Source organism: Salvelinus sp. IW2-2015, linkage group LG28 (assembly GCF_002910315.2).
Source record: "Salvelinus sp. IW2-2015 linkage group LG28, ASM291031v2, whole genome shotgun sequence".
Lineage (NCBI taxonomy): Eukaryota > Metazoa > Chordata > Actinopteri > Salmoniformes > Salmonidae > Salvelinus > Salvelinus sp. IW2-2015.
In genome coordinates, this window is record NC_036868.1 from 12,516,645 (window position 1) to 12,539,635 (window position 22,991).

The 22,991-nt window shown below is 43.5% G+C and overlaps 1 protein-coding gene across 2 annotated transcripts in view; it reads left to right on the top strand.

Moving 5' to 3' along the window:
• Positions 1-21,980, top strand: part of LOC111954269 (centrosomal protein of 85 kDa-like) — an 82,034-nt gene extending 60,054 nt beyond the window's left edge. For both annotated transcript variants that reach the window (XM_023973859.1, XM_023973858.2), the window contains exons 4-13: positions 7,319-7,404; positions 11,357-11,474; positions 11,656-11,865; positions 12,040-12,192; positions 12,980-13,134; positions 13,274-13,391; positions 13,735-13,785; positions 14,981-15,076; positions 16,785-16,968; positions 19,335-21,980. In XM_023973859.1, the coding sequence (XP_023829627.1) occupies positions 7,319-7,404; positions 11,357-11,474; positions 11,656-11,865; positions 12,040-12,192; positions 12,980-13,134; positions 13,274-13,391; positions 13,735-13,785; positions 14,981-15,076; positions 16,785-16,968; positions 19,335-19,498 (1,335 nt within the window). In that variant the 3' untranslated portion in view covers positions 19,499-21,980. The remainder of the gene's footprint in view (positions 1-7,318; positions 7,405-11,356; positions 11,475-11,655; positions 11,866-12,039; positions 12,193-12,979; positions 13,135-13,273; positions 13,392-13,734; positions 13,786-14,980; positions 15,077-16,784; positions 16,969-19,334) is intronic.
• Positions 21,981-22,991: the final 1,011 nt, after the last annotated feature.

Sequence of the window (22,991 nt, forward strand, 5' to 3'; positions counted from 1 at the left end):
AGCCATGTATCGCGAGATCTTGGCCAACAACCTCCTTCCCTCAGTAAGAGCATTGAAGATGGGTCGTGGCTGGGTCTTCCAGCATGACAACGACCCGAAACACACAGBCAGGGCAACTAAGGAGTGGCTCCGTAAGAAGCATCTCAAGGTCCTGGAGTGGCCTAGCCAGTCTCCAGACCTGAACCCAATAGAATGTCTTTGGAGGGAGCTGAAAGTCCGTATTGCCCAGCGACAGCACCGAAACCTGAAGGATCTGGAGAAGGTCTGTATGGAGGAGTGGGCCAAAATCCCTGCTGCAGTGTGTGCAAACCTGGTCAAGAACTACAGGAAACGTATGATCTCTGTAATTGCAAACAAAGGTTTCTATACCAAATATTAAGTTCTGCAAAGTTCTGTAATGCAAATTAATTACTTAAAAATCATACAATGTGATTTTCTGGATTTTTTAGATTTTTTTTTTAGATTCCGTCTCTCACAGTTGAAGTGTACCTATGATAAACATTACAGACCTCTACATGCTTTGTAAGTAGGAAAACCTGCAAAATCGGCARTGTATCAAATACTTGTTCTCCCCACTGTATATATATAGGCCTAAGTAATATATATATATAAATGCGACTGCTCGACTAAAGAAATCTCGGTCGACCAACAGCCTATCAACCAAACAATCGACCAGTCGACTAAATGGGGTCAGCCCTAACACTCAGTGTATGTGGGACATGTTGTACAAGATTATTTGGTTCCTGGTTCTTTAGGCTCGTTGTGTGTGTGTGTGTTTCTATCTCCCTGTATGGTGCAGATTAATAAACCCAGCTCCCTAAATGAAACTTGACGTTTGGCATTTCCAGCTTTCAGCAGGCAGCAGCCCAGTGTAATGACTTGAGCTGGTAGCAGCTGTTACTGTTGGTACTGCAATTGGTTGAAACGACTGTATGGAGAAAGAGAACAACAATGGTCTTTAGATGGAAGCCTGTTGCCAGATAGACAGATATATACAGTATGGTCTTGCTCTAGGACCAGTGACAATGAGAGGTAACCTGATACTGGGTCTAGGGGTGGCTGCTGGGGTAAGGCTTAGGTCTCTGCGTTTGGTGCATGAAATTAGCCATTGCAGTATAAAAACGTGGGTGTGGTGTGAGGTTAGCAGGCCCGCGGTGACACACTCAGCCAAACGGCGGTGGGTGTGTTGTGTTACATTCACATTTAAGTCATTTAGCAGACGCTCTTATCCAGAGCGACTTACAAATTGGAAAGTTCATACATATTCATCCTGGTCCCCCGTGGGGAATGAACCCACAACCCTGGCGTTGCAAGCGCCATGCTCTACCAACTGAGCCACACGGGACCACAAGTGTTGGGTGCTATCAGCTGGTAGGGAATGACAGCTATGCCTTAGACCAGGCATTCATCCCTAATCTTAAAGTAAATCCCCCCCAGGCCCGACCCAAGAGCCTCCGACTGAATGGTGACACACAAGCTCACCCCTCCACTCATCCCGTCTCTCTTAACGTACTCTCTCACTTTCTGTGTGTCTCTCCCTCTCTTTCTCTCTCAAGTGAAGAGGCTGATCTCTTTCATTGATTCCCAGAGAAAGTGGTATCCWGCATACAATGCCATTTAGTTTTTAGTTCCATGTACAAAATCGACCATCATCCATCAATGTTGTTTCAGCGGCATTAGAGCCACACTCCAGTGGGTTTCTTCCTGTTAACTGAGATTATCAAAGAGGGACATGTCAATGAAGTAAAGAGGGCTGTTAAGAGTTAGATAGTGGACTCTTTTATCAGTATTGGTGCCTTAGTGACTAGTGTGACCTCCTAAGGGTGATGGAGAATCTACTGAATAGGGAATTTCCTTATGCTGGATGGATCCCCAGTTCATTCCCTTGTGCCCTCATTCTTTCACAGCAATGTCACAGAGAGGCAGGACAGGACAGAAACCACCAGTCCAAATTTAGACCTTGGTCTGTTTGGACAGTGACTTCCGCTCCTGAGGGTTGTTCCTGCTCCCAGAGACACACATAGTTTCGTCCACACAGGGACATCTCCTCAGCTTGCCATGCTTGGTATTTACGCTCGATTTAGACCAGCCTAAAACAAAAGGGAGTTGGGGCTTTCCTCTGTTTCCTTTGCAGCAAAAGACGTAAACACTAATGCTTGCCCATATTGTCAGAGCTAACGAGCATTGACGTATGTTTTTAGCCTTGTMCCAGGCCGGCTGTGTGTCTGTGTTGTGATGAGAGGGCCAAAGCCAGCAGTGGGACCCAGAGTTCAGGCCAGTCCCTGTGGGCCCCACTGGCCTGTCTTACCCCGGCCTGGCCTGTCTTATCCTAGCCTGACTTACCCTGGCCTGTCCTGGCTTCTTCACACAGCTGTTCAGTGTTGTGGAAACTCCCCACCTCTTGTTTGTTGTCACTACAGAAAAGCCTCATGGGGGGGATAGAGAGACAGAGACAAGAGCTCTACAGCTGATTCCCAGCAAACCAAAATTGGTTCTGTGAATGTTCCCACAACATTCATTAGGTTAACCTAAATGTTCTAATAACACAAACACTGTCCAGTTATGCTTATGATTATACAATGTTTGTTTAAATCTTTCACCTGATCTTGCAAGAATGTCCCAGAAGACATTTTGTCTGTACTTTAAAGGTTCCCAGAATGTTTCATTAGTTTGTGGGAACAGAATGGGGACATCACAAGAGATATGTTCCCCACACTATGTTCTAAAAACATTACTGGGACATTGTGTTATTACACTACCAGGAAACCTAATAAGAACATTCGGGGAATGTTCTGTGGTGGTTGTGCACAACATTTTAGTGAGTTTTAGGAGAACATTTTGTTATCAAAAACATTCTTTGAATGTTTTGGGGATGTTGTCATACTAATGCTAGATAGAATCCTAACTAGAACTTAAAGGTGCACTATGTAGTGATTGTATGATTTAATAATAAATGCTTGTATTTTTWAATAATTTGTATACATAAAAAATTTAATAATTAGCCTAATTTCAGTTTGTGACAAAAAAGCAAGTATAGTGTAGACAATCGTTGTACCATCTTACCCGCTTTGAAATATATTTTCCAAATATTTTATTTTCAGCTGTTTGAAGCTGGTGTACGAAACCAAAGTAAAAGACAAACAAAACTTAAGAACGGGAAGCATAGAAATAGCGCACATATAACTGATCTACCACTTCTTTGACTTGCTTTCAATGAGAATGACAGATCTATAACGCACATTTCCACGTGAATTATGTCGGGTCACCCAAATATTGCCGCTTTAATGAGAATGTTATCTAATGTCCTGGTAATGTTCCCGGTTTGCTGGGGAGGGCATTAATAAGAGAGGTATTTATAACCTGGCGGCAGGCAGGTTAACTCAAAGTCTGACCGTCACTGGAACTATTTTAAAGAGAGGATTACTGGGGGGTTACACACATCTGATAAGAGGCGCTGTAAAATGGAGAATGTGGTTATGTGTCCAGGATCCATGTTATTGGTGTGCATTTTTTGTGCACATAGCGCCATAGCACCTAGGGCTACAGCGCTGAGGTGGATGATGACTGCCAGACCACCACAGTTGTCAGGACGAGATCCGAGTGTTGTAGACACAACGTCCAGTCCACCATAGCAGGATACCTACGGGATTTTCCAGGGTTTTAAATGTTTCTGTTGAGCGATACCCTGAGTGTACAAAACATTAGGAACACCTTGCTAATATTGAGTTGCACCCCCTTTTGCCCTCAGAATTGCCTCAATAGTGTCRGGGAATGGACTCTACAAGGTGTCGAAAGCATTCTGCAGGGATGTGTCAAGTTGGCTGGATGTCCTTTGGGTGGTGCACCATTCTTGATACACACGGGAAACTGTTGAGTGTGAAAAACCCAGAAACATCGCAGTTCTTGACACACTCAAACCGGTGCGCCTGGCACCTACTACAATACCCTGTTCAAAGGCACTTACACATTTTGTCTTGCCCATTAACTCTCTGAATAGCAAACATACACAATCCATGTCTCAATTGTCTCAAGGCTTAAAAATCCTTCTTTAACTGGTCTCCTTCCCTTCATCTACACCAGGTTTCCCCAACTGGCAGCCCATGGTAGTTTTCAGAGCAAATTATTATATATTTTTTTAAGGGATGCGCGAACAATCAGTGAACATATCGGAATCGGCCGATATTAGCTAAAAACGCTGGGCCAATTGTGCGCCGCCTGATGTGATACAGCCTGGATTCAAACCAGGGACTGTAGTGACRACTCTGCACTGAGATGCAGTGCCTTAGACCACTGCGTTAACTATTTAACTGTACTAGAATGCTTAAAAGGCCGCTAAAATGTTAAATATCGGTTATCAGTATCAGGTTTTTTTTGGCAAGGAAGATCGGCCAAAAATGTCATATCGGTGCATCACTACTTTTTTACCTGATCAGTCTGTGTCATGGAAAGAGCAGGTGTTCTTAATGTTTTGTAGACTCAGTGTATGTTACAGTTTAGATGTAGCTGATACAATCCATTCATCCCTTTATGGAGACTGAGACCAGCCTCTAATATAAATGTTCATGATCAGCAGGCAGAAAACTGCAGAAACCTATTTAAAACAGAGACGGTAGTAACTGAATTTCTCCGTAAGAAAACTCATTTTTGTCTTTCCGTTTAAAAAGACGATCATGCCTACTGAACATGACTCAGGTCTCCGAAGAATCAATCTATCTTTTTAGACTGTTAGAATATTTATCTGGTCAATATGTCAATGTATTATGTCTGTTTGTAACAGTGTGTTATATGTGAAAATGTGATCATATTATAAATTGTATTTTAATGTTTTAGGACTCTTGGAAGATTAGTCCAAATGAGTACTAAAAGAGATCCTAATAAAATCAAACACAATCAAATCTCTGCCCTGTGCTCCTGCAGTAGCTGGTAGCGAGGACATACCTGACCTTATAATGGGACCTTTTCAGCACCCTGTTAGATGGGCATAGCGTGATCTCTGTGACAGCTCCTCACCAGGGCCCTGCTTCAGCCCAGCCATCTAGCACATATACCTTGTTATGCTATATAGTCTTGTTATGCTATATAGTCTTGTTATTTTTTTTTTTCTTTAACCTTTATTTAACTAGGCAAGTCAGTTAAGAACAAATTCTTATTTACAATGACGGTCTACCAAAAGGCAAAAGGCCTCCTGCGGGGATGGGGTCCTGGGATTAAAAATAAACATAAATAAAATACAAATATAGGACAAAACACACATCACGAAATGAGAGACAACACTACATAAAGAGAGACCCAAGACAACAACATAGCAAGGCAGAAACACATAACACAGCATGGTAGCAACACAACATAACAACAACATGGTAGCAGCACAAAACAGGGTACAAACATTGTTGGGCAGAGACAACAGCACAAAGGGAAAGAAGGTAGAGACAACAATACATCACGYAAAGCAGCCACAACTTATTCTAAAATATATATATTTTTTATCAATCTACACACAATACCCCATAATGACAAAGGCAAAATAGGTTTTTAGACATTTTTGCAAATTAATAAAAAATAATATTCTGAAATATCACATTTACATAAGTATTCAGACCCTTTACTCAATTCTTTGTTGAAGCACCTTTGGCAGCGATTGCTGGGCACACCTGTATTTGGGGAGTTTCTCCCATTTTTCTCTGCAGATCCTCTCAAGCTCTGTCAGGTTGGATGGGGAGCGTGGCTGCAGAGATGTTCGACCAGGGACATTCAGAGACTTGTCCCGAAGCCACTTCTGCGTTGTCTTGGCTGCGTGCTTAGGGTCATTGTCCTGTTGGAAGGTGTACCTTCACCCCAGTCTGAAGTCTTGAGCGCTCTGGAGCAGATCTCTCTGTACTTTCCTCCGTTCATCTTTCCCTCGGTCCTGACTAGTCTCCCAGTCCTTGCCACTGAAAAACATCCCCACAGCTTGATGCTGCCACCACCATCCTTCACCGTAGCGATGATGGCAGGTTTCCTCCAGACGTGATGCTTGGCATTCATACCAAAAAGTTCAATCTTGGTTTCGTCAGACCAGAGAATCTTGTTTCTCAGTGTCGGAGAGTCCTTTAGGTGCCTTATGGCAAACTCCAAGCGGGCTGTCATTTGCCTTTTACTGAGGAGTGGCTTCCGTCTGGCCACTCTACCATAAAGGTCTGATTGGTGGAGTGCTGCAGAGATGGTTGTCCTTTTGGAAGGTTCTCCCATCTCCACAGAGGAACTCTAGAGCTTTGTCAGAGTGACCATTGGGTTCTTGGTCACCTCCCTGACCAAGGCCCTTCTCCCCCGATTGCATAGTTTGGCTGGGTGGCCAGCTCTAAGAAGTCCAAACTTCTTCCATTTAAGAATGATGGAGGCCACTGTGTTCTTGGGAACCTTCAATGCTGCTGCCTTTTTTTGGTACCCTTCCCCAGATCTRTGCCTCGACACAATCCTGTCTCGGAGCTCTATGGAAAATTCCTTGGACTTCATTGCTTGTTTTTTGCTCTGACATGCACTGTCAACTGTTGGACCTTATATTGACAGGTGTGTGCCTTTCCAACTCATGTCCAATCAATTGAATTTACCACAGGTGGAGTCTAATCAAGTTGTAGAAACATCTCAAGGATGATCAATGGAAACAGGATGCACCTGAGCTCAATTTCGAGTCTCATAGCAAAGGGTCTGTATACTTATGTAAATAAGATTTTATATATTTTTTTATTTTTAATACATTTGCAAACATTTCTAAAAACCTGTTTTCGCTTTGTCATTATGGGGTATTGTGTGTAGATTGATGAGGAAAACAAATGTATTTAATACATTTTAGAATAAAGCTGTAACGTAAGAAAATGTGGAAAGAATCAAGGCGTCTGAATACTTTCTGAATGCACTGTAGTCTTGTGCTATATAGCCTTGTTATGCTACAAGAGATTAGTCACCCACTGATGCAATGTTCAAGAGACGCCCGCCTGCCTGCCTGGCCGCAACACCCTCTCCCACACGCCTGCATAGAGGAGGGCTAGGTTATACAGCATATACTGTAGGAATGTGTGAAGGCACAGTGTGTGGAGTTGTACGTGGGCTTTGAAGACAGATGGAACGTTTTAATTAAGCTGTGGCTCATGTGTTTGGATAGGGACTACAGTAGATCAGGGACTASATTAAGTTCATGAATGCAAAATGGCTTTTGGCTAGTTGAGTCGCTTGCTTGGGTGTCTCTTAGTTAAACCTTTATATTGTTGATGATGATGTGGATTGGCCTGTTTACTAGATGTTATTGTAAATGTGCTGATCGTCTTGTATGTTTCTTGTGCAGATGCTGGGCGGAGCCTCCCTTCCTGTGAACACTCTGGTGAAGATCAAAGAGGGCCTGCTGCGACAGAGAGAGCTGGAGATTGACAGGTCAGTAATACAGAGCACAGAAGAGGAGGGCCATTTAAACGAGCAGGGCTGCACTGAATCATTGGGCAAAGCAGGGGAATTAATTAAGGCTGGAGAAAAACACACCAGAACAATTCTAGGAGGACCACACCAAAATCAGTCTTATTGTGTTGGAGCAGCAAACATGTCTGACTGAGTCTCTATGCACCTCATTATATTCCACCACTGTGTCTGACTCTGTTCGTCGCAGTAGGAAAAGCATTGTGAGAGAAAGTGTCCCTTCCCTTCGGGGTGTCATTGCCCAGGGGAAGGTTAGTGCACTGTAGTCTCTGATATGATGGGGCAGTACCCCCTCGAGGCGCACAGACACACATTTTCTCAATGACCTTGAGCAGATGTCAGTGTGGCGGCCATACACGTCCGAGGTGTACCCTTTCAGAGTGGCAGGCTGGCGCTGATAGGACAGGCTGGGCAGTACCAGGGGAGGGGAGTGGACAGGACAGGGTCACCTATCACCACCCACCCATAGATTACTGTAGGAAATACAGGCAGAGACACAGCAGACACACAGCACAGAGACTTACCCTGCCGCACCGCCACATAGACTGGCATTAACATGAAAGGTTGGGCCGGCTTTGAATTGCAGGGATCAGTGTGTAACCCAGCCATTGATTTAWWWATACACTAGATGACTGATAGGGGGCGCTGTGTTGAAATCACCGTGCCTCCATCTTGGAACTCCCCCACCAATGTAAAAAATATTTTGGAAGCTATCGAAATGCAATTATTAATGTCAACATTGATTTTTGCCACACTTATTCTATTACAGATACATTAATGCATACTTTAAAATGATATTCTGAACAAAAATATAAACGCAACATGCAACAATTTCAAAGCTTTTACTGAGTTACAGTTCATATAAGGAAATTAGTCAATTGAAATATATTCATCAGGCCCTAATCTATGGATTTCATATGATTAAGAATACAGATATGCATCTGTTGGTCACAGATACCTTAAAAAAAATGGGCCTCACAATGGGCCTCAGGATTTCGGCAAAATATTTTTGTGCAATCCAATTGCCATTGATAAAATGCAATTGTGTATGTAGCTTATGCCTGCCAATACCATAACCCCATCACCACAATGGGCCACTATCTTCACAACGTTGACATCAGCAAACCGCTCGCCCACGTGACGCCATACATGTGGTCTGTGGTTGTGAGGCCGGTTGGACGTACTGCCAAATTCTCTAAAACGATGTTGAAGGTGGCTTGTGGTAGAGAAATAAACATTAAATTCTCGGGCAAAAGCTTTTGGGAACATTCCTGCAGTCAGCATGCCAATTGCACACTCCCTCAAAACTTGAGACATCTGTGGCATTGTGTTGTGTGACAAAACTGCACATTTAGTGTTCTTTTATTGTCCCCAACACAAGATGCACCTATGTAATGATCATGCTGTTTAATGGATTATCTTGTCAAAGGTGAAATGCTCACTAACAGGGATGTAAACAAATTTGTGCAAAAAAATTKAGAGAAATAAGCTTTTTGTGGGTCTGGAAAATGTCTGGGATGTTCTATTTCAGCTCATGAAACATGGGACCAACACTTTACATGTTGCATTTATATTTTTGTTCAGTGTATTATGTGAGCTAAACAGAAAAATGAAAATATATATACAGTACCAGTCAAAGGTTTGGACACACCTACTCATTCAACAAGTGCTCAGCATATGTGGGAACTCCTTCAAGAGTGTTGGAAAAGCATTCCAGGTGAAGCTGTTTGACAGAATGCCAAGTGTGCAAAGCAGTCATCAAGGCAAGGGGTGGCTACAAGGCAAAGGGGGGCTACTTTGAAGAATCTCAAATATAAAATATAGTTTTATTTGTTTAACACTTTTTTGGTTAATGCATGATTCCATATGTGTTATTTCATAGTTTTGATGTATTCACTATTATTCTACAATGTAGAAAATAGTAAAACATTAAGAAATACCCTGAAATAAGTAGGCGTGTCCAAACTTTTGACTGGTACTGTATATATAAAAACATTTTCCTTAAAGTATAATTAACCTAATGTTACTGGCCCCGCTACAACAAAATACTTAAATACATATAATTTTGTCCTTGAAACATTTAATTGAAATAGTGGACAATTCCATTCATTACTACTGGGTAGTGTCCATTTTGGCCGACCGATGGCTTCAAAGCCTCTCAATTGCCAACACATAGCATCAGCAATCCAGGGTTTATATACATATTTGAACCCAGCCCAGCCTGCTCATTCTTGAGACTGGTCAATTGTTGGTACCTAGTGAATTAGACGAGATGCTATGTGCATTAGATATGGGATTAACCGTTTCTTACCATTATGTTTCTAGCCATGAGTTGGGTTAACAGTAGGCTGTTAACAGTAGGCTGTATGCCTCCTGATTCAGAGGGGTTGGGTTAAATGCGCAAGACACATTTCAGTTGAATGCATTCAGTTCACTTTCCCTTTTATTGATTATCTCCCTCAATGTGACGCAAATGAATGAGAAAAAAAGCTAATTTCACCACCAGGTGGCAGTCTTAACCAAACCTACATACACTGAGTATACCAAACATTAGGAACACCTTCCACCTTTTGCCCTCAGAAAAGCCACATTCGTCGGGGCATGGACTCTACAAGGTGTCGAAAGCGTTCCACAGGGATGCTGGCCCATGTTGACTACAATGCTTCCCACAGTTGTGTTAAGTTGGCTGGATGTCCTTTGGGTGGTGCACCATTCTTGATACACAAGGGAAACTGTTCAGCATGAAAAACCCAGCAGCCTTGCAGTTTTTGACACAAACCGGTGCACCTGGCACCTACTACCATACCCTGTTCAACGGCACTTAATCTTTTGTCTTGCCCGTTCACTCTCTGAATGGCACACATACACAATCCATGTATCATTTGTCTCAAGGCTTAAAAATCCTACTTTAACCCGTCTCCTCCCCTTCATCTACTCTGATTGAAGTGGATTTAACAGGTGACATCAATAAGGGATCATGGATTCACCTGGTCAGTCTATGTCATGGAAAGAGCAGGTGTTCCTAATGTTTTGTAAGCTCAGTGTACATGTGTAGTATCTTAATTCGACCAATTTCTCACAGCAGGAAAATATACCTACAGCAACAGGAAATGTGAATTATTATGTGGATTATAATGAATGTACAATTTTGTAGAGGTTGATACATTTTTTGCCACAATGAATCTGACATTTTAAAGTGGGAATAACAAACTTTAGAAGGTTTTTTAATCCTTGAATACACTACAATTGATTTAATATAGTATATCGGTCGGTACACAGCATTTAGTATTCCTATCTTGATCCAGTAGCATTAATCAACACTCCCCTTTTATTTTGCTGAAAGGCAGAAAATGTCAAGGCAAGAGTTACACACAAGCATTAGGAGCTGAATATAAATATGACATTCTTTCAAGGCAGGGGGTTTAGGGGAGTGAAATTGTGCTTGCCTCATCAGGATAGCATGCAGGCAGCTGGCCCACCCTCCACTAGAGAGAAATACTAGACAAGTCATTTATACTGAGTGGAGATTCTGTCACACAGCCTTAATCTTCATGTTTTACTGGCCAACCAGGGCCCAGTAGAAAGCACCGTGTATTACCACCTGTCCACAACGCTGACTCAGAAGTACCCAGGGCTAGATATGTATGCTATATGCTATAAACTCTAGTGGCATTAAGATGGATGTTATTATATATCGTCCTACATGATYCACACAGAGTGGGCATTCATTGGCCTGTTGTCTGTGTAATATGGATAATGTAGMGAGCTGGCACTGTGTGTGACCATTGCTTATTTTACTGTGTACCTCATAAGATGTTTTCCCATGTTAGTATGACTTGGATATCAGTATGCCTGCTTCTGTAATCAATGGTGATGTGTCACTGACATGTTATGTCTGATGTGTGTTTTCCAGACAAAAGCAGCAGATCCTTCAGCTCCATGCCCGGATCAGGGACAATGACCTGAGAGCGCAACAGGTCCTCCTGAGCCAGAAGGGGCGCTGTGACGACCCCTATCTACTTAACGCTAAGGTAATAAAGCCTCATCTAGTGCATCAGTAACAACCCAACCATCTTACCTACTATACTGTTATTCCCAACTGGCAGAAGGTTTTAACATTCTCAAGCTTAGTCTCAAGCTTTGACATTTGTTGACATGTCTGGAACTTTTTAAAAGAATGACAACTAATGTATCTCCTTGTTTCTTTCCCAGGAGTCTCCATATGACAGTCCTGTAGCACAGCCCCATCCCCAGCTCCACCCCCAGCTGCAGGTCCCAGATAGGTTGAGTCCTCTGTGCTGTGACAACGGGGAGCTGGGCCGTAAACTGGCCGCTGCAGAGCTGGAGGTCATCCACCTCAACGAGTTCCTCAAACAGAACACCCAGAAATACACAGAGGACATCAAGAAGCTGGAGGAGAAGGTGACCAACGGGCACATTACACAGATCAATCTTAACACTAGCCTCAACTACAAACACCAGCCTCACCACAACCCTAATCCTAACTCTAATGTAGTTCATGTCCACACCCCGGATCAACCCCAGTCAAAATCCTAACCCTAATGAATGTAATCAACCATTTCTCCTGCCTTTCAGATGAAGACGCGCGACCGCTACATCAGCAGCCTGAAGAAGAAGTGTCTGAGGGAGAGTGAGCAGAATAAGGAAAAGCAGCAGAGGATAGAGACCCTGGAGAAGTACCTAGCTGACCTGCCCTCCCTCGATGAGGTCCAGACCCAGGCCCAGCAGGTAGTTTGTCTCCCCAGCCACAGGACCACCTCAGGGGGTCCCGTCTGGCTGGCTGACCACAGGGGTTCTGCTAGCATCTCTACTGACGTCTCTGCTAGTATCTCTGCTAATCTTCTTAGTCATTTGATGGCCATGTTAGAATATATATTTTTTGTATTATTATGAGAAAGTACACGAGCTAGCCTGTATGATCTTGATTTAGTTTTAGGGTTAAGTCACGGTTCTGGTGAGGGTTAAAGTTTAAGGTTAGTGGTCCATTGGATTTGTGGTCACTGGTCCGAAAGCTCCTTATTTCTGCCCTCTCTAGCGTGGCCAGAGAGTGAGACCCTGCTAGCGTATCTGCTAGTTAGCGTCTCAGTGCTAAGCTAACACCTGGTAATGGAGCGGGGTCGTCTCTTCATTACAGCTCTGTAATCTCATTAGACCTGATTAGATCAGCCATTTCAGGCTGCATTAGTGGTAGAGTGGGATGGGAGTTCAGAGTGGCTATTAACAGCCTCCGGTCAACCTTAAGATAATATGTCAATTGTCAAATTGAATCTCATTGTTGTCTAATGGTAATCATGTAATACACCATCTTGCCACCAGAGGCCAATAAGAACCAAACAGTGTCAACTTTATTTAGTGGTTTGTGTGTAGTGTGTACTGATATTCCTTTGGCCAGGTCAGTCTTAGTTAGTGGTCTTTGTGTACATATGTTCCTGTGGTGTTCTCTGAGATGTGGTTGGGATAGTCACAGATAGTGTGTGTATAGTCCTAATTTTCTGTTCCTGTATGTGTTCATCAGCTGGAGGAGGGTCAGGGGAAGGCCCAGGGTCTGCAGGAAACAGTGGCTTGTCTGGAGAAGAGTCTGGAGGAGGGCTGCGCCGTGCTGCAGGCGAAAGAGGACCTGATTGAGACCCAGTGCAAAAGGGAGAAGGAGCTGGTGGCTGCTGTACAGAGGTGTGTCGGAAATACAATCTTCCTCTGCAACTTCTCCTTCTAGTTGTAACAGTGTGTTAAAACAGTCAGAGCTGGTAAGTTGTGGTTGTGTTGATGACAGACGGTGCCCTAACGTTGTGTCTCTCCCTGGTTCCCCCAGCCTGCAGCAGAAGGTGGAGCAGTGTCTTGAGGACGGGATCCGGCTCCCCATGCTGGACCTGAAGGAGCTGGAGATAGAGAACGTACGGTTACAGGATCAGCAAGCCACCACCACCGAGGTGAGACGCAGAATGCATACAAACGCAGGGATGCATGCAGACACACACACACTTAACGCTAAGGTAATAAAGCCTCATCTAGTGTATCAGTAACAACCCAACCATCTTACCTACTATACTGTTATTCCCAACTGGCAGAAGGTTTTAACATTCTCAAGCTTAGTCTCAAGCTTTGACATTTGTTGACATGTCAGTCTTTTAAAAAGTTCCAGATAACTAATGTATCTCCTTGTCTACACCACAACACGCAAACACACACAACACAAACACACACACAGGGTCACTCAGAGAGATGAGCCAGGCTGCTACCAGACGTTTACAATGCCCCACTGCTCTTTTTCAGCTGATAGACAATCAGAAGAACCAGATTGAAAAACTCACCCTTGAGCTGATGGTAAGACCCTGCTATTAAGGGTGTAACAGTTCACCAAACCCACAGTTCAGTACGTATTGCGGTTTTGGAGTCACGGTTCCGTTTCTGATTCATAATACCTGATGAGATCACCATCTGGAATAACAACTTGGATTTTCTTCAATGAAAACAGCCGATTACTCATCAACAACACTAAAATAAAGTGCACTATGCGTGTAACCATAGCTCAGACATTGTATAGGCCTATGCTATAATATTTTCTTACAAAGACAAAAAATGTGCACTTGTGTGCGTTGACCAATTCATTGACAACTTCGGCTTTAGCTTGCTAGTATAGAGCGAGGGGGCAAAGTTGTTAACGTCGCTTGAGCACTTTCACAAGGTGCTGAAACCCCCTATTCTTCTAAACCACAGAGAGTAGGCTCATATCCGCGGCTGCGGCTGTAAACATACCTATCGCTCGTCGTGTCTTTGGCCTGGTCAAAATCAGCTGCCAAGGGCTGCTTGAATGCACAGGGGAGACCGAAAGTTCTGTTCTTTTTTTGCGTTTCCATCTTGCTCCGGTGGTAGGATTACTGGGGGGGATGTCAGAGTAAATGTATCAACATGTCTGAGGTGTTGGCAGCTGCATATGCTATTCTCATTGGGCAGTGGAGACATACTCTCTCTGTCCATCGTCGTTGTAACCTACTGGGAAGACAAAATGTTCCCAAACTGGAGATTTAAACGATGGAGAATCCTCCTGGTTCATCGACCCCACCACTCACCATCGTACAGAACTAGTTCCCGGCTGTGCCCCACAAAAGGACAGTTTGAAATGCACCAATTAAGATTTGAATTTTGATTACAACGTGCGCATAGGATCTTGTTTTAACAGAATAGCTTGAAAGAAATTCAGCTCAGATTTACTCAAGAGGCATACAACGCAGTGCAGGCATAACCTATAGGCCTAGTGCTTTTATTTTCTGGTTCACAGTGCAGACCGAATCAAGGTCACAATACCGAACGGTTTCGGTACAAATATGTGGACCGTTACACCCTTACCTGTTATTAGACTTCATTTGGGTCAACAGTATGCTTCAATCAACCGCTGTTGTAGTAGTTGTCATGTTGTATGTGTGTCCTTGTGTCTGTCAGTGGTGGGGATGATGATGAGTCATCACTGTCATCAGAGCATTATACAGTATGTGACGGCTGTCTTATTGTTCTGCTGCAGGCTGTAGAGCAGAGGCTGCAGAAGGAGCGATGTCTCTCCCAAGAGCTCCAGCAACAGGGCGAGGACCTGGCTTCACTCGCTGACACCCTCCACCAGGTAACCAGCCCCACGCTGCCTCTTCAAACATGTTCAAATAAAGAAGGCTACACAGGACTACCACAGAAAGTAGAACTATTCTTTGGAGCAGACATTTTTTTATTTCTCAGATTTTCCAACCCAGGGCTAGAGTGGGGTAGCTAGCTAGTATCCACTGTAGCTGGTAGCTTCCTCTCTCTCTCTCCACCCTACATCCTGACAGACAGTTTTCTCTGTCCCAGGTTTAATGGTGATGGAGAAGTCCATTCACCACCATTCTGTTCCTCTACAGGCCCTTTTTGTCCTCAGATCTTTTCATAGCAGCAGAGTCATGAATAACCCAATATGGCCCCTTCAGCACCCCCACTACCACACGGACCCAATTAGAATTCATGGTGTCATTTTTCAACTCTCCCGCCCGTCTCAAGGTGAGGATGAGCCTGGTGATAAAAGGTCTGAATTCATGCAGGCGGTAATGTGTGTGTCCTGTACATAGGAGCGGTAGAGCACACACACAGACGGCTGACACCCCAGCACCATACATTATCCCTCTGACAGGGAAACAAAAGGCAATTATCATCTGGAAGATTCCTCCGCCTGGCTCCCACAAGGGAAGGTCGCTGGTTTGGAGAGAGGGATGGAGGAGTGTTTGTTGGCTGACCTTGCCTGGCTCTGCAGTGACTCCCAGGCAGCTCGTGTCTGAAGGGACAGAGAGATATGACGAGATGAGGTAGTCTACACAGCGCCCTGTCTAGGATCACTGGTTTTAATTTGACCGTGCTCTCCACTGCTCTGTGTGGCTCGTGAATGTTGGAGGCTGGGTATTTATGTTCCCTCCAGCACTGTGTAGAGCGATTGAGAGGTGAGGAGATTTGACTCCCAGCGTTACATTTTTACATTCATGTAATTTAGCAGACGCTCTTATCCAGAGCAACTTAGTAGTGAGTGCACACTTTTTCATTCTAGTCCCCAATGGGAATCTGAGCCACATGGGTGGGTGCCTTTAGTTACATAGAGATGATACTGAGGTGAAAGAGAGAGCCTTTAGTGGTGAAATGGCCTCCATTTTGGGAGAGCAGGAAGTTGGATAATCCGCCCGAAAAGGACTTTGCAGCAACTTCTACCGTTCGGCCACCTCTGTGGGTGTTGCTATGATACCTTGTTATCCTGTTGAGTTATAATGATGGTGATTATTATTCTAATTTTCTCCTTGGTATTCTGTGAGACATTTAGAGACTCATTTGAAAGTGTATATTTTAACTCTTGTTTCAAAGCCCAGCCATGGAGAGGGTGTTGATGATCCACACAGGGAGACACACTGCTTTAGATGCCAGCGGCAGCTCTGCAGCAGTTCTTCCTCTCAAGTTCAGTTTTAATGTAAAAAATACACTCAATGGACGAATCCACTTCTGTTCAGAAATAATAGTATGGCTGTCATGTTATAACACAAAATAATTTGAGTGTGGCTACACTCCCTCCAGCATTTTACAATGTGTATTTATTAATAAATGCAATCTGGCAGCGACAGAATAATAACGAAGCTTTTCAGCACAAAAGGATTTAGCCAATGTATGTCTCAATTCAGGAACACTTGATCTACTCTGAACTGGCGCAAAAATCAAATTTAATATTTGGGGGATTTTGTGAACACTCCTGAGCTGTGCTGCATTAGCATGGTGTTTGATAATAAAACCCAGTGTTGGTCTCTAAGCTACGTGTGTTTCTACAGAACCAAAGGCAGGTGGAGGATGGCGTGGTGATTCGTCAGGGCTGCGGGGGCAAGGGGCCAGAGGCAGGGCCCCTGCTGAAGGAGATGTCCTTGTGTCTGCTTGACCTCAAGGCCCTCTGTAGTATCCTCACCCAGAGGGCCCAGGGCAAGGAACCCAACCTGGCACTGCTACTGGGCATCAAATGTAAGTAGATACATCTGGTTTAATCCTCTTAAGCTGGGATTCAAATCCGATCGCAGCTTTGGACACTGCGCCATWTAAAAAGGTCATTTTCAATTGAGCCGACAACGCAGCATTTTACAGTGAATGGTCTCCGCAAACACAGAAACATTGCCTTTAAAACCCGCATTGCCGACAGCGTGATCGGATTGAAACCCAGCCTCTCCTATCTACACACACACACACACACACCTCCACCCACCGTGAACTACTGCCATATGCAAACCCAACATTAGCTCCTCGGACTATCCTATCTACTCAGTTATAGGCTTCTGAATATCTACTTCATAGTTTTCGGGCATCAACAGTAATTGGGTTTTTCCACTGAGGAAGACGTTACTTCACTAGCTACCTTACAGTTAAGACTTCCCAACCATCTTTGTGATGTCAAATTACTTGAACTCCTTTTGAAATTGATGTTTGGTCCCACCTATTCTTAATTGTTTTCCTTATTCTATTCTGCATTTTCTGTCCACTTCTGTCGGCAGTAGGATGCACTTCTTTTCCCTAAGAAAACAGAGGGGGAATTAGGCTGTCAGCTCACAACAACAAGCTCCTCTGAATACATGTAGAGTTGTGGCCAAAAGTTGAGAATGAAAATTAATATTTGTCAAAGTCTGCTGCCTCAGTTTGTATGATGGCAATTTGCATATACTCCAGAATGTTATGAAGAGTGATCAGATGAATTGCAAAGTCCCTCTTTGCCATGCAATGAACTGAATCCCCAAAAACATTCCCACTGCATTTCAGCCCTGCCACAAAAGGACCAGCTGACATCATGTCAGTGACTCTCTTGTTAACACAGGTGTGAGTGTTGACGAGGACAAGGCTGGAGATCACTCTGTCATGCTGATTGAGTTCAAATAACAGACTGGAAGCTTCAAAAGGAGGGTGGTGCTTGGAATCATATTTCTTCCTCTGTCAACCATGGTTACCTGCAAGGAAACACGTGCCGTCATCATTGCTTTGCACAAAAAGGGCTTCACAGGCAAGGATATTGCTGCCAGTAAGAATGCACCTAAATCAACCATTTATCAGATCATCAAAAACTTMAATTGTTGTGAAGAAGGCTTCAGGGCGCCCAAGAAAGTCCAGCAAGCGCCAGGACCGTCTCCTAAAGTTGATTCAGCTGCGGGATCTGRGCACCACCAGTACAGAGCTTGCTCAGGAATGGCAGCAGGCAGGTGTGAGTGCATCTGCACATACAGTGAGGCAAAGACTTTGAGGATGGCCTGGTGTCAAGAAGTGCAGCAAAGAAGCCACTTCTCTCCAAGAAAAACATCAGGGACAGACTGATATTCTGCAAAAGGTACAGGGATTGGACTGCTGAGGACTGAGGTAAATTCATTTTTTCTGATGAATCCCCTTTCCGATTGTTTGGGTCATCTGGAAAAAAGCTTGTCCGGAGAAGACAAGGTGAGCGCTACCATCAGTGCTGTGTCATGCCAACAGTAAAGCATCCTGAGACCATTCATGTGTGGGGTTGCTTCTCAGACAAGGGAGTGACATCACTCCCAATTTTGCATAAGAACACAGCCATGAATAAAGAATGGTACCAACACATCCTCTAAGAGCAACTTCTCCCAACCATCCAGGAACAGTTTGGTGACGAACAATGCCTTTTCCAGCATGATGGCGCACATTGCCATAAAGCAAAAGTGATAACTAAGTGGCTTGGGGAACAAAACATSAATATTTTGGGTCCATGGCCAGGAAACTCCAGACCTTAATCCCATTGAGAACTTGTGGTCAATCATCAAGCGGCGGATGAACAAACAAAAACCCACAAATTCTGACAAACTCCAAGCATCGATTATGCAAGAATGGGCTGCCATCAGTCAGGATGTGGCTCAGAAGTTAATTGACAGCATGCCAGGGCAGATTGCAGAGGTCTTGCAAATATTGACTTTTTGCCTCAACTTCATGTAATTGTCAATATAAATCCTTTGACACTTATGAAATGCTTGTAATTGTACTTCAGTATTCCATAGTAACATCTAACAAAAATATCTAAAGACACTGAGGCAGCAGACTTTGAAAATTAATGTGTAATTCTTGACGACTGTACACTCTTTCACTCTGAACTAGATAAGAGCGGTCACTTTCCCCCCCCTTCAACCTCACTGGAGTACTCCCCCCACACACACGACCTATCGCACAGCATGAAAAAAAAAAAAACACTGACAGAAGATACAAACACTCATCTCAAAACCTAGCGTATTTCACACTCAGTCACACGATGCTCATTGACAGAATTTGAAGTCTTGCCATGGTTGATTTGAGCTAAAGCCCCATCAGATTGACGGTGTATTTCTCTCTGACCCCCATAGCGATGAGCATGTCAGGGGAGGAGAATGACAACGCTCTGGTGGAGGACAGCTTGCGGGCCAAGCTGCTGGAGGTTGGCCAGCTGAGGAAGGAAATTGAGGACCTGCGCACCGCCATCTCTGACCGATACGCACAGGACATGGGCGAAAACTGTGTGACGCAATGACACACCCGCCATGAGGGGCACTGACGCCCAGCGACGGCGTGCCCACTCCCCAGGGCTTCTGTGTCACAGCCAGTGAGGGTAGGAAAAATCCTATTGGAGGAAAACCAGGAAGAACAGCGTTAAAATGGAATAAGAAACTAGGTACTGTCAATGCTGTATTTTATTTATATCCAGTTTTACATGGAGGTATCTAGCTCCAGCTTTCTGAATGTAGGATCAAGCTGTGAATCAAGTTTACAAGGAAGTCTTAGAATAGGATGTTTTGATTTTTCAAATGTCAATTGCGCTTCCTGTGTAATAGAATGAATTCCTGCATGATCATGTACATTGCTTCATGCACAGAGACCTATACCTGGAGGCCCTGCCCTCACAGAACGGAGTATGAGTGTTTGGCCCCTCCCACACAATCTCACCGGCCAGTAGGAAACTGACTCACTGCTGTGCTGTCAAGTGCCTCTGTGTGATAGCTTCTCCACGAATCAGCTGTCCTCATCCTAAGTTGTTTCCAATGGCAACCCATAGCTCTCCTCTCACATCGCCGTGTGTTGTCCAAAGACAAACTCCCCGAACTCTCAGCAGCTGCCCATAGTCTATAGTCGGAACTGCCTTGTGGCACTTCTTCCCTTGGCTCCACAACATGCCCACACTTTCACAACACAAACTGGCCAACCAAGAGAGCTGCTTCTGTTCCATTTCAGCATTTCCGGTTCCTTGTTATTATGGGTGTTTCTTCTGTGTGCAAGTGGTTCGCTATTTGGGATATGAATGGTTTACAATGGAAGATTTCAGTGATGTGGATCGCCCCAGACTGGTTATTTGTATAGATATTTTAATGAAAATGAATGGCAATAACCCCTTTCATATTATTTGCTGTTGTGTTGAACATAATAGCATCAGGTAATATTCAGGTGTTTTTCTAACAATTAAATTCAGGAATTTTTACAAATTCAGATTGACTGGTTAGGTCAGGGCTTAATACTGCCTCCCAGGAGTTCAATAGGCTGCATCTATATAGGCAGCACAATTCCGATCATTTTTCTACTAATTGGTGAGCTGATTAGTCAAAAGATCAATTATTGAAAGAATCTGGCTGCTTGTGTAAACACAGCCATAGACACCATTTGATTGAGACTAGAACTAATGCAAAACCACCACGGCAGCACTTCTACAGTATAGGCCCACATTACCTACTGGGACTTGACTCATTATTTGTATAAATCCATTGTCAATATAGGCGCCAGTTAAACATTGAGTTGACCGAGGAATATTCCTCCAACCACAGAGGGGCTCTAGAATAATGCATCCATGGAATAATCGTTGGTTCACATTCTGTTTTACTTTGATTGCTGTTCCCACTATTTGTCATAGGAACTCTTGCTTCATCTCAAACTAGTTGGAATGTGAATTTTAGCAAGCCGGTCATGACAACCAACACATTACTGTTTGCTATAAGGCAGGGTTTCAAACAGTCCTCAGGAGTCCCGGTTTGTTTTGCCCTAACGCAACACAGCTGATTCAAATGATCAAGCTATAAGGTATACATTTCTACAGATATTGTAATTTATCCTGGTGACAAGTGGTTCAAAATGGTAATCAGTTTAGAGCCAAGTATATTTTGCATGTCTCAATTTAGACTAATGTAGTTGTAGGGTATACTGTTGTATTACCAATCTTAGAAAGGAAACATGGGCTATGTTAAATGTTTTGGCAGGTTAAGATAAAGGACAAAGGTTGACTCGGCCTAGATTCAAACCATACCACTGAAGAGCCGAGTAATAGCGGCATTGAAAGGTAATTTCCGATTGGGCCGATATACAACATTTACCATGATTCCAGTCTCCGCGAACATTGCCTTTAAATTGCACAGGTCTTCAGCAATATAGATTGAATCTAGTCCTAAGCGTTACATGGAAACTAATATGCAATGTCACATGCACCAGCTAGCGCCTCCCATTCAGTAGCAGATCTGACATGTTATTGTTCTGTGCCTTTTAATCTATGCAGTAGGTAAGAGCTCCTGTTTCTCCCCATTGACAGGGTCTGGAGACAACTATTCTGCATCTTGTAAATAAGAGGCTACCCGTCACACTGTATGATTACACAATTATGCTAAGCCATAGCCACAAAATAAATATAGCCACTCAGGTAAATTAAGGCCATAGCAGGCTCTTGTGAAACCTGAAGAATGTACTCCAATGCACAGCATCCATTGTGATGTGTAGGTCTGTGAGAGTCTATAAATGCTCATCTAAAGGGAAACAGGTGTGGTTGTCATGGCTGTCTGCACTGGACTAGGAGCCACTGGTTGGCTTTACTGTACATAGGAATATCTGTTTGTAATGTTACACTTAGTTTTGCAGCTAGATTTTATGAATGCCAAAAAGTTTATTTATATACGATGTTCCTAAAAGTGTTAAGTATTTTTCCATTTAAAGGTGTGACTCATTTGTACAGACTGCAAATAAAATATTTTTCTATAACAGTTTGAGTGTTCTCTAGGCCAATATACTCTGCTATYACACACGACCGATGAATTAATCATAACAAATCGGTAATCAACATTTTTGGACACCAATTATGTTGCACTCCACGAGGAGACTGCGTGGCAGGCTAACTACCTGTTAGGCGAGTGCAACAAGGAGCCAAGGTAAGTTGCTAGCTAGCATTAAACATCTTAAAACAAACCTTAACATAATCACTAGTTAACTACACATGGTTGATGATATTACTAGTTTATCCTGCGTTACATATAATCGATGCGGTGCCTGTTAATTTATCATTGAATCACAGCCTACTTCGCCAAACGGGTGATTTAACAAGCGCAGTCTCGAAAAAAAAGCTCTGTCGTTGCACCAGTGTACCTAACCATAAACATCAATGCCTTTCTTAAAATCAATACACAAGTATAGATTTTTAAACCTGCATATTTTGTTAATATTGCCTACTAACATGAATTTCTTTTAACTAGGGAAATTGTCACTTCTCTTGCGTTCTGTGCAAGCAGAGTAAGGGTATATGCAGCAGTTTGGGCCGCCTGGCTCGTTGCGAACTGTGTGAAGACCATTTCTTCCTAACAAAGACCGTAATTAATTTGCTAGAATTGTACATAATGACATAACATTGAAGGTTGTGCAATGTAACAGCAATATTTAGACTTAGGGATGACACGTTAGATAAAATACGGAACGGTTCCGTATTTCACTGAAAGAATAAAGCGTTTCTAGTCTAAATTATATAGTTTCCGGATTTGACCATATTAATGACCCAAGGCTCGTATTTCTGTGTGTTATTATAATTAAGTCTGTTATATCAAATCAGTCTGACTGGGCAATGGTAGGCAGCAGCAGGCTCGTTAGCATTCATTCAAACAGCACTTTACTGCGTTTGCCAGCAGCTCTTCAAGCATTGTGCTGTTTATGACTTCAAGCCTATCAACTCCTGAGATTTGGCTGACAAAACTAAAGTGCCTATAAGAACATCCAATAGTCAAAGG